General features: G+C 42.1%; 1 protein-coding gene across 6 annotated transcripts in view; it reads right to left on the reverse strand.

Moving 5' to 3' along the window:
• Nucleotides 1–469: 469 nt before the first annotated feature.
• PDE7A (phosphodiesterase 7A) overlaps nt 470–13,902 on the reverse strand; it is a 127,858-nt gene continuing 114,425 nt past the window's right edge. For all 6 annotated transcript variants that reach the window (XM_040354309.1, XM_040354312.1, XM_040354311.1 and 3 more), the window contains 3 exons: nt 7,638–7,734; nt 4,627–4,707; nt 470–2,510 (listed from right to left, as the gene is read on the reverse strand). In XM_040354309.1, coding sequence (XP_040210243.1) covers nt 2,341–2,510; nt 4,627–4,707; nt 7,638–7,734 — 348 coding nt within the window. In that variant the 3' untranslated portion in view covers nt 470–2,340. The remainder of the gene's footprint in view (nt 2,511–4,626; nt 4,708–7,637; nt 7,735–13,902) is intronic.

Genomic DNA, 13,902 nt, shown 5'->3' on the forward strand with positions numbered 1-13,902 from the left:
AGCATATTTTGCTCCCATGGCCAGCCCCCTAATTTGTTTATACTGGGATCCTTCGTGCCAAAAATTATTATTGGACATGGCTAAATCTAGAGCTTCTACCTAAAAAATGCTTCTGTTCATTCCAAAGATCAGACCCAAGATCCAAAGCTCTCCTAGTGGTAGATAATACATAATGTTGGCCCAGATTGTTACAATCAATGTGGAATCATTGTATACCAATCAATGTGTTATCATGAACTGGGGCATCTTTTAAAATGTTCATAAGATGTTTGCCATCTCTTAAGTAAGATGGATAGGTTTGAGCTGCAGAAAACACATGGCATCACCCTTGCTTGTAAATCTCCCTGCTGCCCACCTTTTGGTAACATTTACACTTTTGGGTTCTGCAAACTGTATGGTCTTGCAAAATAATGGACTCTCATAGCTTAGAAATAGTAGCCATTCATTTTCAAAAGCAACACAAAAAACATTTGTTTTTCAATTTATTTTTATTCATCAAAACCGAACAGCAACAGGCACGTATTAAAATGAGTATGGCAAAGCCGTGTACAAATGGCTTCACGCTTAAGCAGTCTCCCCCCACCCCCCAAAAAATGTCTGTTGCAACAAACTGTAAACAGATGATAAACAGTCTTTAACAGCAATACCAAGGAAATTACAAATTGGCTAAAAAAGCACCATTTTTTTTTTCTTTTTAAATCTACATAACAGTTGTGCTCACTATACTTAAAACAAATTACAAAATAATGGAATGTTTTAAGTTTAAAATTAGTCCTGCCACTGGTCCTAAAAACATTTCATCGTACAACAAAATCCCACAGAACTGTGTTTCACTTAAAAAGAAAAAAATACAAAATAATAATAAAAAAAAAAAAAAAAAAACAAAACAAAATGCACATATCAAAAAAACAAAGGAAAAAAAAAAACACACCACGTTTGGTCACTTAGCTTTGTGCATAGATTAAGGCATTTTAGCAATTTGTTACAGTTCACTCATCTTACAGCGGTGATGACTGAACCAAAACTTAGACCACGGGTGGCAGAGTCAGCACAGCAGCTGAGCTGAACCTACAACTCCCACCATCTATAAGACTTTTAAAAATTATGGGAGTTGGCGTTCAGGCAAAAGCTTTTGTGAGGAAGATTCCAAACCCATGGGAGAGACACAAAACCAATCGCATGCATACACACGCACGCCACGCATACATACGCACACACACACACACACACACACACACAATATACAGCCCCTCTCAACACTCAAACACACAGGCACGCTGCAGCAAAAAAAGGCATTTGTACCCTTGTCCGAACGACAATTCCCTTCCCTCTTTATTTCAGATTGGCAAATACCCTGAGCTGAATATGGTGTTTACATTAATTTCACCTTTTATGTGCAGTTCAAGTGTTCAGTAGTGGAAAAAAGGAAACAAAATAGCATGCAATGCATTTCACCATAGCTCTGCTGAACAGCCAGGACACACTCCTTGTACTCTGCTGTTAAATTATAAAAAAGAAAATAACAAAAAGACAAAAGCTGAATTCCAACTACTTCTGGATTGAAGCCTGGCTGTAAGCTTTCAGAAATAATGCAAAATGGGGGGTAGAGGTCTGTGATAAAGAAAATGGAGTTGGTGGTGTGTCAAGGGTAAGGGAGGATTGCAGTCCACATTTGTTCTCTTAAATAATCATACAAAAAAAAATCCAGTTAGTGGTTCCTTCACAGCCATGCGTCAAGGCAAGTTTTCAGTCAGTATTTTCAGTGTATTTGTAAACAGCATTCCTTGCCAAGGCAGCAAAGCAGTGTGGGCACTTCACATTTCCAAGTGAGAATTCAACACAAAGTGGAAGGTAGAAGATCAGTCACTAGATTCTGGCAAGATCCCACCAGTCGCTGACAAAAGGTTTCTTCCATTTCTAAAAAAAAAAAAAAAAAAAAAAAAGTGTTTCCCTTTAACGCTACTTAGAAGAAAAATGGGGGGCGGGGACCTGTGGCACATAAATAAGAATCTTCCTGCAGTTTTCAGTCATTGCTGTGCTTTGCATATTCAAGCTTTGATACAAAAGCCAACTGAGGTATGTGCATATTGCTCTATGTTCAGGTCATCTCGAGGAAGGGGCCAAAAGAAAAGCAGAATAACGTTAAAGAAAAAGGTGTGAGATAAATAATGCTGGCATTATTTTTCTTAAAGTGTAACCTTGGCAATCAGGCTCAATTGCTTTCTCACCAAGACCTTTTTCGTCTCTCCGATAAATCCACCAAAAGAAAACCCGCTGTAATACATGCTCTAGGTTCATGGTGCACAATCTTCCTGAGGTATAAAAAAAAAAAAAAATGGGTCAGTCATCAAAAGCAGGATCAGCTTCTTCACTACTAGACCGTTCCTGCAGCATTCCCTTCCAGCTGGCTTTATTTAGTCCCACGTGGCCTAGCATGGTCTGCGACAGCCTGGTGTTACTGAACCTGGCCCACTCCACAAACAATGGTTCCACCAAATAGGTGATAAAACCTATACAACAAAGCAAAAGAAAGGACAATTAGTTTAAGTTCAATTAGTGCAAAAATTCTCAATTGGTCACCCAAAGAGCCCATTCACACTGGGGCGGCACGACTTTGGGGGCGACTCAGCAAGGCGACCTGAAGACGACGTCAGAGGCGACTTGCAAAATTACTTCTGTATAGAAGTCAATGCAAGTCGCCCCCCAAAGTCGTACAAGAACCTTTTTCCAAGTCGGAGCGACTTGTGTCGCTCCTATTAAATTGGTTCTATTGAACAGAACGGGGCGCGACTCGTCAGGCGGCTGTCGCCCCTGACGAGTCGCCCCTCTGTGAATTGGCTCTTAGACTCACATCCCTCTGGGACCCCAGTAGGTAACTACCCAGCTTTGGTTTATACAGAACATCATTGTTAACTGATAAAAACTCCTACTTGGGTGCATAGGGTAAAGAATTAAAAAAAAACAGACTTAAGTCGGCCATAGACAGATCGAAATTCGGCTAGTTCAGCAAGAACCAGATAAAATTTCCATTCCTTTATGGACAGGCTGTTTGTACTAAAATCAACCAAACAACCTCAGTACAACCAGCCTGCAGTTTTTTTGTTGTACGATTACTGCCAGCCGTGAAACCGCTGATTTAAGCTTACTTGGAGTAACTCCTCTTTTGCTGAGAAAAAGAAAAAACATATTCCCCTCTGGGTGATCTGTGTACAATTGCAAGGATTTTAACAAACTTTTCAACAGATTCCCACCTTTTGATATTTTGAAATATCTTCCCTGATGTAAAGCACTGCGCAAACTGTTGGCGCTATATAAATCCTGTATAATAATAATAATATCCTAGTGCTGTCTACTGGAAAAAAATCAGCCAGTAGACAATCACACAAGCAGTACAGTGATACCTCAGTATGCGAGCAACGCGGTATACGAGCGTTTCGCAAGATGAGACTTTTTTTTAAAATCTTGATTTGCGATCACTGTCTTGCAAGACAAGCAGGACTCAAGCCGCTGGTGTATATATTACCGTATGTGGCCAGAGGTCCGGGGGCGCTGATGGCTCCCAGTGCTTCCTGGAGAACTCAGACACTCCCATGCTTGGTGGGGCGGACAGAACGTGCGTCGGGGGAACCAAAAGTGTCAACAGTTCCCGAGTGTCTCCGAGCATCACCAGCGTTCCTGCACCTCTGGCCACATACAGTGCTATATACACACCAACAATGGTTGTGGAACAAATCTGTGTTTCTATCATTTCTTAGGGGGAAACTCACTTAGATATACAAGTGCTTTGGATTACAAGCATGCTTCTGGAACAAATTATGCTCGTAATCCAAGGTATTACTGTATATTTAATTTAGGGGGGTATGTTCCGTACACCATTTGTGCACAGTACACCTCTAGGTAGCCATATTGCATTTTACAGAAAAAAACAGTGTTGCAGATTGAAAAGGAAAGGCAATGTTTAATAACATTCAAATACAATAGGACTTGGGTAGCAATTGTATACGCTTTGATAAAAAAAAAATGTATGTACCATTTCTTTCTGCATGAAAGTGAAGTTACCCTTTGCAATTACAATGCATATCAATACAAAGCCCAGTATAAATCACAAAATATCCTTGGAATATAAAAGCATCATCCTTAGAATATTAAAACTAATTCCATAAATCTATGGTACACAAGTTTAAAAGTATTTTTCCACTTAAAATGAGAGTCTTGTATGTAACCATTAGCAATGTTCTAATTAAAAAATAAAATAAAAATTGTGTTGGCCTTTAGTTATTGCCAGTACAACTTTATTGAGAGACAGGATTTGAGCAATTTACACTTAGGGGATATATAGTCTAGTGCTGGTAATGAACCAGTGAGAATTTTTGTCTTCATACAGAGAATCCAGCTAGGGTGTGGCGACAGTAGTGCTTAGCATTAAGCTGTGAATTTTCTGGCTACACGATAGCCATAAAATTGTGATCCTATAATGATCATTCCCAGTTATTTATACAGCGTTTCATGCTACTTATGTGTTAAGAAATACCTTGAAGTTACATACTGTATAATCAAATCCTGTTTTCAGTACACTAACCCTGCAACCACGTACAACTAAATAAAAAGTAATGTGCTGCTTCTTACCGATCTGGATGTTGGCTATGTTGGATGTATTCCTATCACACAGCGGACTGAGGTCCAGGTTACATTTCCTTTCCACATCCCCTAATAAAAACAGATGATTTGTTAAATATTCAAATTTCATGACACACTACAAATTTAGCTCTATAGGGTTTAAATCGGCAAGAGATGCAGCCTAAAAATCTTTAGCAAAGCTTCTAGAAAGTATGTCTTGGATTGTGCTCCGCTACCCTCGCTCCCGCTATTACCAGCAATTAAAGTCGGGAATTTCTTTGCATTACACTGTAAGGACAGCTGCCAAGATATAGCCACCCATATCATCTATGACATCAGCTAAAGAAACGTAAAAAAAAATAAAAAAAAGTGTTTTCTCATTTGCAAATAACTTTGCACCAGAAACATAATAAAAATGTATACTTTATAAATGCAATAAGCTGAAAAAAAAAATGGTCAAAATAGAACACTTTTTCCCCGATGTTTTACATCTTTTTGTCCACAAATTACACTATATGCATAAAATGTCCAACCAATGTGCTGCGCTAAACACTAACAAACTTGCACAAATCTATTAAAATTCAAAAAAAAAAAAAAAAGCATAGAACACTGTCAGCACACAAAATTAATAGGACACAAAAGAAGTGCACCGAATGGAAGTTTTAGTGCCGAAACCGAAAAAGCAGGATACACTTGGCCTAAAACCGAAACCAGGTTTTAAGAAATATTTATATTTAACTTTTTAATTATAATCAATTTAAATTAATATGAATTTATCGTCGGCCATTATTGGCACGTTTAGCGCAAGAAAAATGTATTCCTTTAAATTCCATGTATGGCTGCACACTTGTCTATTGCACCTTCGTTGTGGTGTTAAAAATCCTGCTTGCTGCATTTTTGGTCAGTTCAAATAAAAAATAAACAAAAAAAAAATGCACCTCCCAGTTGAAATGCATTGAAAAACGCAGCAAGAACACATTACCGCACTCGTGTTACACTTTTGATGCAGTTTTTTTAGTGACCTATAAAAAAAAAAACTCCATAAAAGCACTGTAAAATTGGATCAAATTGCTCAGAATTCACAGTAAAATCACCATGAATTTGCAGTAAAATCATGTGCGTTTTTGGTGTCATTATCGGCACCTTTTTCTCCCAACGGCATTCTGCCGATAACACAATTTTTGGCCGAAATTTCAGTGCATCTCTTGATGTGTTGCGCATGCAAATGCATAAAGTAACCAATAATTATTGGCAAAAACAATTCATATGTACGTGAATAGACAAACTATCAAACTGTCTTAGGCTGCATTCACACCTGAGCGTTTTGTCGCCTGAAGCGCAACGCTCAAATACGCTAGAGGGGAAAAAATACATTATTCCCTATGGAGATGGTTCACATCTGCACGCGTATCGGGCGTTTTGGGCGTATTTGAGCGTTTCCATTTCCCATAGAAAGTAATGGAAACGCTCGATTCAAGCGACTAGCGCGACAACGAGCGTTTGCTACGGGCGTTTCGTCGCTTTAATAAATAGAACTTTTCACCCAGGCAGAAGATTAAAAAAATCTACCAACATAGCAACAAGTGATGAAAAGATGATAATTTTTCCTATTGGCTAAAATAAAAAACGTCGAAGTACAAAATCGTCGGACGACGCTGTATGCAAACGCGCAAATAAGCATTAATACGCGCGGAAAAAACCGCCCGAAAAAAAGACCGAACGACCGAGGCTCAGGTGTGAATGCAGCCTTAAACCAAGATGTAAAGTGCAACAAACAACGGATATTCAATTGTAAAGAATTAGGTTACACTTACTTATCAAGTATCTCACAATCAATCACTGCTAAAAACCAAATATGCTGACAAACACAATCATGTGTAAAAACAAAAATGTGAATTGCACAGATAAGGAGATCTTCAGTTCAAATCAGTACACAGAAATCAACTGACTCACATATAGAAAACATCGAACAGTCCGTCAATTATTTCCAGAAGGTGCTTGTGAAAATATTCATCCTCAAATGCTGAAATTTGGAAGCTCAGCATGCCACCTCTGATACAAAAGCTACTTATCAGATCACATTGACCCTATATACCGAGTGGTAAAAGAGGCTGTAATAATGCAACCATCCACAGGTCAGGTATACACATAATGAAATTCAGCCGGTTCAGCAGGAACCAGCTGAAATTTAGTACGTGTGGACCCTGTCTGTCTCATGACCGGCTTCTGTCGATTGGTCCTACTAGAAAACCAGCATTCGATCAGCACATGCAGCCTATGGCTATCAAAATACAAAACGCATTTCCACGTTCTTACTATAGCTGTGTGGAGCTGTTGAGCTTTTTTCTTTCAACTTTTTAGCTAAAAGAAAGAATAAAATAAAAATGTTGCTAGTATAAATCGGATTTCCAATGTCATCTACATATTAATGGGACATGAATTACATACAGGAGAAATAAAAACCAAAAAGAACTGCTCCCAATAGTGGAAAACCATACCAATGAAACAAAGGGGTAAAATGACTCACATGTTTGAAGTAATAAAAAGGTACATTAAACTCAGGATCCCGATTGGAAAGCTAAGAAAGGCCAGCCAAATGTGCGTGGTGACATCAGCCCCAACGCTGCTCAAAGAGTTCCATTGTACACAAGTTCATCATGGGCATGGTGCTCAATTGTGTGTCAATGTACCCAATAATGTCATGTATGACGAAACATGTCAGGTAGAGCCAATACGCGATTGACTGCGCGATACTTGGTATAAGTGTCACTTGATTCTTTACAATTGAATGTCAGTTGTTTACTGCACTTTAGAACTTTGTTTGAGACGCACTTTGGACTATTTACATACATATGACTTGTGTTCCCCAATAGTTACTTTATGCATTTGCATATTGACATGCATGTTTGTGTGCCGACAGTGTTTAAAAACCAAGAAAAAGGCATAAACAAGTTAATAAAGGGTTTATAAAAATTTGTTACATAGACAGCAGCACATTGGTTGTCACATACTTTACTTACCTTGGTAGAAGAATTCTTCAGTCACTTTCTCACTCCACTGCTTGCTCAGTTCCCAGGTCCGGCACGGGTTACAGATGTCTGCACACTTCAAAGCCATCTGTCAAGTCAGGACACAAAGCTGACAACATGTAGCCATTACAAATGATTCAGCATTTTAATATCAAAAGATGAATTTTGACCTACTTGTAAATTTCATCTCTTGGAGTACAGTACAGTCCAGGCCAAGGATTTATAGACCCTGGATTACAGGGTCATACCTTCAGGTGGTTGGACACTGGCAAAGCTTAAGACCCGTCCCTGGGTGCCCCAACTACAACCTCAATCTGAGTTCTCAGTTTTATAGCAAGCAATGCAGAGTAACCAAGGAATAGAAATGAGGATGGCCTGTGTCCTGTACTCTACACTAAAAGACAGAATTTATAGGCAAGTAAAAACTCAAATCGCACAGTCCAGGACACCGGCTAAAAGAGACCCTGGGACATCCCAAAGCAATAAACAAGGACAGGCAAACATAACTGTGCCAACAGGTCCAACATAAACAAGGGTCAACAGACCCAACTTCACAGTGTTCAGAGTGAAACTTGTGGCCAAAAGATACATCTACAGAACATTGTGCGTTCACCTGGTGGCAGCCTTACAAAGCTGGGTGACAGACACTGGGTGCTGGAATGATCAGGAAACACCCACCAACCAAGTGGAGTGGACATGTAAAAGTGCAGGAAGTTTTTTTTCCCTATAGAGTGTAAGCTCAAGCTATCAGTTGTCTTATCCATCGAGCAATGACAGACTTGGAATCCGGGGAATATGACAAATAGGCAGTCCATCTTCTTGATAGAAGCCGTTGCTGATGGCTCTGACCATGTCTAGGCAAAGTGCAATTTCCTTTGGGAGATTTGGGGCAGGGCACAGAGATGAAGGACTATGCCTTCATTGATATGGAAAACTGATACCACCCATGGAAGAAATGTTGGCCTGGATGTAGGACTATCTTGTCATTGTGAAGAATGAGATGATCGCTTTCTTGTAAGGAGCTGTACATCAGAGACAAGTCTGGCAGACATGATAGCAACCAAAAAGACCACTTTGCAGAAGAGATTATCAAAGGGGATATACCGATGGGCTCAAAAGGTGGTTTCTGCAGGGGAGAGAGAACAAGAGAAGGAGTGAAGCTAGAGCTTTTTAAAAAAGAAAGGACAAAACTGAAACCTGTACTTTCAGGGTGCTTAAGGCCAAGTTCTGGTCAAATGGCAATTGTGGCAAGGCCAGAGTAATCTCTGTGATTGAAGTACCTGTGTTCCCATTGGGAAAAATGATTTACAAGTACTATAAAAAATGCTCCTCGAAGTTTTTTTTTTTTTGCGATTAGCAAGGTAGGAATGACAGAGTTCGAGACCCAAGACGTGGGCTTTAACTGCCATGCCTTTAAAGCCAGTGACTGAGAATAGAGGGCCCAGAGACAACAGAGTGGCCTTTTGGGGAGAGGCAAGGGGTGGTCTTGTAGTAGTCCAAGTATGTCTGCATAGCAGGTTCTTCTGGGCCGTTTTGTGGAGCAGATGGGGTAGAACTCACAGTGGAGGGAAGGCAACGATTAGCCTGAACTGAGACCAGGGGTTTATCAAAGTATCCAATGTCAGTGATAGACAATCCTTGGTCCTGGCCACAAACAGGTAGTTTGTTGAATCGGAGGCCAGGAAATACACATCCAGGGTGCTCCATCTCAAAACATGCCAGTTTAAAGGTCCCCATTTCCTTTGACCCAAGCCACCCAGGTAATCTGCTTTCTAGTTGTCCGCCCACGGGATGTAGAGCAAAGATAGTACCTTTACAACCCCTTTAAGTGTGGGCTGGAGATTCCAATGTCCGAGTATCATATAAAGGTCTCTAGGCGGAAATGACAGCAAAGTTTATGAACAGTGGCGTGATGCAACACATGGTCATCAAGCAATGTAGAGTAACCAAGGAATAGAAATGAGGATGGCCTGTGTCCTGTACTCTACACTAAAAGACAGAATTTATAGGCAAGTAAAAACTCAAATCGCACAGTCCAGGACACCGGCTGAAAGATGGTCATCCTCCTGAGGCTAAGCTCTGAGTGGTTAAGTTTAAAGAGTAACTCCACTTTTATTTAAAAAAAAAAAAAAAACTCTGGCTGATTAATATACACTGCAAGAATTTTCTCAAACTTTGTTGCAGAGTCCCACCTATTTCTGCCCTGAAGGAACAGATCTTTGTTACAAGTCTTCTGCAGGACAAATTCTGAATTGGAGTGGTTTTCATTTTTAATCAGCTGATGTACTTGCAGGGCTCTGTGGCAGGGTCTGCATTCTTTTAGCAGTGATTAACCCTTTAGGGGATAACCAAAACTGAAATTTTTGTTGCAGAGGATGCCTAAAATCAGACTTGTATCCTAGTGCAGACTTCTAGGAAAATCTGTGAGACAATCACACAAGCAACAAATGACATCTCTTGAGCATTCCATACACCAACTGTATATGGAACGCCTCCAGATTGTGATTATTGCATTGGATTTTACAGAAAGCTGCAGATTAAAAAAGGAAATGTCGTTTTTAATAACTGCTGCCAATATTGCTTGTGTTGCAATTGAATATATATATATATATATATATATATATATATATATATATATATATACATACATATATATACATATATATATATATATATATATATATATATATATATATATATATATATATATATATATATATATATATATACACACACACACACACACACACACATACACATACACACATACACACACATATACACACACACACACACAGTACAGACCAAAAGTTTGGACACATCTTCTCATTCAAAGAGTTTTCTTTATTTTCATGACTATGAAAATTAGGGTTGTCCCCATACCACTGACGGAGTACGAGTACCGATACTTTTTTTCAAATACTCGCCGATACCGAATACCGATACTTTTTTTTAAATGTGTCCCCAAATGCAGCCATGTCCCCCCACAAATGCAGCCATGTCCCCCCACAAATGCAGCCATGTCCCCCCACAAATGCAGCCATGTCTCCCCCCATATCCAGCCATTGTCTCCCCCCATATCCAGCCATGTCCCCCTTACCTGCATCCCGCTGCCGCCGACTGGTTAATACGCGCAGGGAACATTACAGCTTTGAATAGCTGTAATGATTCGCGCCGCGCTGCGTATAGACACTCCCCCTTGCTCGGGATAGGACAGTTCACCCGAGCAAGGGGGAGTGTCTATACGCGGCGCGAATCATTACAGCTATTCAAATGAAAGCTGTAATGTTCCCCGCGCGTATTAACCAGTCGGCGGCGGGGATGTGGCGTAACGGCGGCGGGATGCGACGCAACGGCGTGCGGGGGGGGGGGGGTAGTATTCTATTTCGGTATCGGGGGTATTTGCGGGAGTACGAGTACTCCCGCAAATACTCGGAATCGGTCCCGATACCGATACTAGTATCGGTATCGGGACAACCCTAATGAAAATTGTAGATTCACACTGAAGGCATCAAAACTATGAATTAACACATGTGGAATTATACATAACAAAAAAGTGTGAAACAACTGAAAATATATTTCCCTGGATCGTCTTTCAGGACTAAGCCACCTTAGAGAGATCCCGGCTCCTCCCCTCTCAGGAAACACCGCCTTCAATCAGAGATTTAAGCCTCATCCTCCCACTGGCCCTTCAGTTATGGTGTTTCCTCCGGTGGGGAGACACCGCTGTGGAACCAGGAGCCGATGGCTGGGGAAGCTAAGGCTTATTGGGCAATTTTTAGAAGATTGAGTTCTTCTGCCTAAAAAATTTTACATTTTTATTTTTTTGAATTTGGCGCTCAGGCCGGCTAGTGAGTCGTCACCTGCAGCGCCGCATGTGCGTCCCAGCGTCTCTTTGGGGAGAAGAGTAAGCTGGGAGGTCCGTCGTTTTCTTTGCCTAGGGTGGCGCTGTGGGCTGCCTCAGGTCCCCCCTGCTTTGCAGCCAGCTTGGAGCTCGCTGGTCCGGAGGACGGGCGACGTCAGTTCCGGTTGGGGGCGGGACAGCCACACGAGGCCGCGTCTTCCGGTTCCGGACGCGGCCTAGGAAAGCGGACCACGCATGCTGGCTGGTGCAGTCTCTCAGTCTGAGGTGTCAGCTAAAGAGACAACGGACCACCGCTCCGCTGAGCAGCAATGTTGGAGACAGAGGTCTCGAGGACAGCTCCATCCGAGGAAAGCGCCAGCCAGCCGCAGGTAAGTGAACCCTGGGGTGGTGTTCACCTGCCTATACCCGATTAGCTCCACGGGTGTTTTTCCCTTCCTGGTGGTCGGTGGGGATAGGAGTTTCTGGGACCCTGGTGGTGGTTGGTCCTGGGGGGCACTCCTGGTGATCCCTGTGTTTATTGCTGGTGGGCCCCAGCTAATGTGCTGCTGTCTTTTGTTTGCTTCTCTTTTCAGAAAGCCTCAAGCAAATCAGCCCATGGCTCTAAAAGGAAGTGCCCTGTGTGCAGATCAACACTAGGGGAAACCTGGTTGAAAACGCTCTGTAAGCGTTGTATTGGGGATGTTTTAAGAGAACAGACAGCAGAACAGGGGGCAGATCTAGCGGCGTCAGTTAAGGAGCTTTCTAGTACCTTCCAGTCCTTTCAAGCTCTTTTTTCCTCTTTTCAACTGCCCCAGCCCCAAAGCAGTGTCCCACCAGCACAGCAGGTTGTTTCACCTAATCCCACGGATTTTCTCCCTAGTAGTGGCGAGAAACCGGAGGGTCTAGCGGAGGACATTGAGGAAGAAGCGGGTAGCGCCATTTCTGGTTCCCAGGAGGAATCAGATATAGAGGGGCTGGACGGGGAGTCCTCCAAAGCCTCAAGGTACAAACTTTCTCTAGAGGATGTGGAGGAACTTTTAGATGCCATCCACACCACTCTAGGTATCCAGGAGGAAAAGAAAGTTTTGTCATTACATGACCAAATGTATAAAGGTCTGGAGGAACAGAAAAAGAAAGTTTTTCCAGTCCATGATGTGTTGGTCAATGCCATTAAAAAAGAATGGCAAGACCCAGAGAGGAAACCTTTTTTCTCTAATGCACTAAAAAGGAGGTTTCCCTTTGCAGGTGAAGATAGTTTAGTTTGGAATAAAACTCCAAAACTAGACGCAGCATTTTCTCAGGTATCCAGAAATACAGATCTGGCCTTCGAGGATATGGGGGTACTCTCTGACCCCATGGATAAGAGGATGGATTCCCTTTTGAAAAAGTCCTGGGAATCATCACAGACAAATCTCAAACCCGCCATGGCAGCCACGGTAGTGGCTCGTAATATGGAGTTTTGGCTCACGCAAATCAAGGCGCATATCGAAGCTAATACAGCAAAGGATGTTATCCTTGCTTCTTTTCCCACGCTCCTTAAAGGGGTGGCCTATCTGGCAGATGCCTCGGCCGAATCAGTACGCATGTCCGCCAGATCTTCAGCCCTGACCAATTCAGCCAGGAGAGCCTTGTGGCTTAAGACGTGGCAGGGGGACAGTGCGTCTAAGATAAAACTCTGTGGCATACCGCTTACCGGAGATTTATTATTTGGGCCTGGTCTGGAAGCCGTCCTGGATAGGACGGCTGATAAAAAGAAGGCTTTTCCCCTTAAAAGAAAATTTGGGCAACAGACAAAAAGAAAATTTCAGTTTCCGAGGAAATCTGAGACCCCTAAAACAGGTCAACAAAAGAAGTTCTGGGGACCTAAGGGGAAAGGGCGTGGGGCGGCGATTTTTCGCCCTCCTGAACAGCCCAAAAAGGCCCAGTGACACGGTAACAGTGGGAGGAAGGTTGGGGGCCTTTCTCCCACAGTGGGAGGTGACCACCACAAATCAATTTGTTTTGGGGATCATCAGACGGGGCTACAGGTTGGAGTTCTCAAATCCCCCACCTCTCAGGTTTCTGATTACCAACCTACCAATATGCGGGGAAAAAGCCTCCGCTCTTCTATCCTCTCTACAGGAATTGGAAGAGCAGGAGGTGATTGTCCAGGTGCCAGGTCCGGAGACAAACAGAGGCTTTTACTCCCACATTTTTGTGGTCCGCAAGCCATCAGGGAAATTCAGGCTCATCCTGAATTTGAAGCCTCTGAATGTCTCCGTCAAGTACAGGAGATTCAGAATGGATTCGATCTATTCGGTCAGAGCGTTACTCCCGCCAAACTGCTTCATGGCATCGATCGATCTAAAGGATGCATATCTGCATATTCCCATAGCAGAGGATCATCAAAAATATCTGAGGCTAGCAGTAAGG

Source organism: Rana temporaria, chromosome 5 (genome assembly GCF_905171775.1).
Source record: "Rana temporaria chromosome 5, aRanTem1.1, whole genome shotgun sequence".
Classification (NCBI taxonomy): Eukaryota; Metazoa; Chordata; class Amphibia; order Anura; family Ranidae; genus Rana; species Rana temporaria.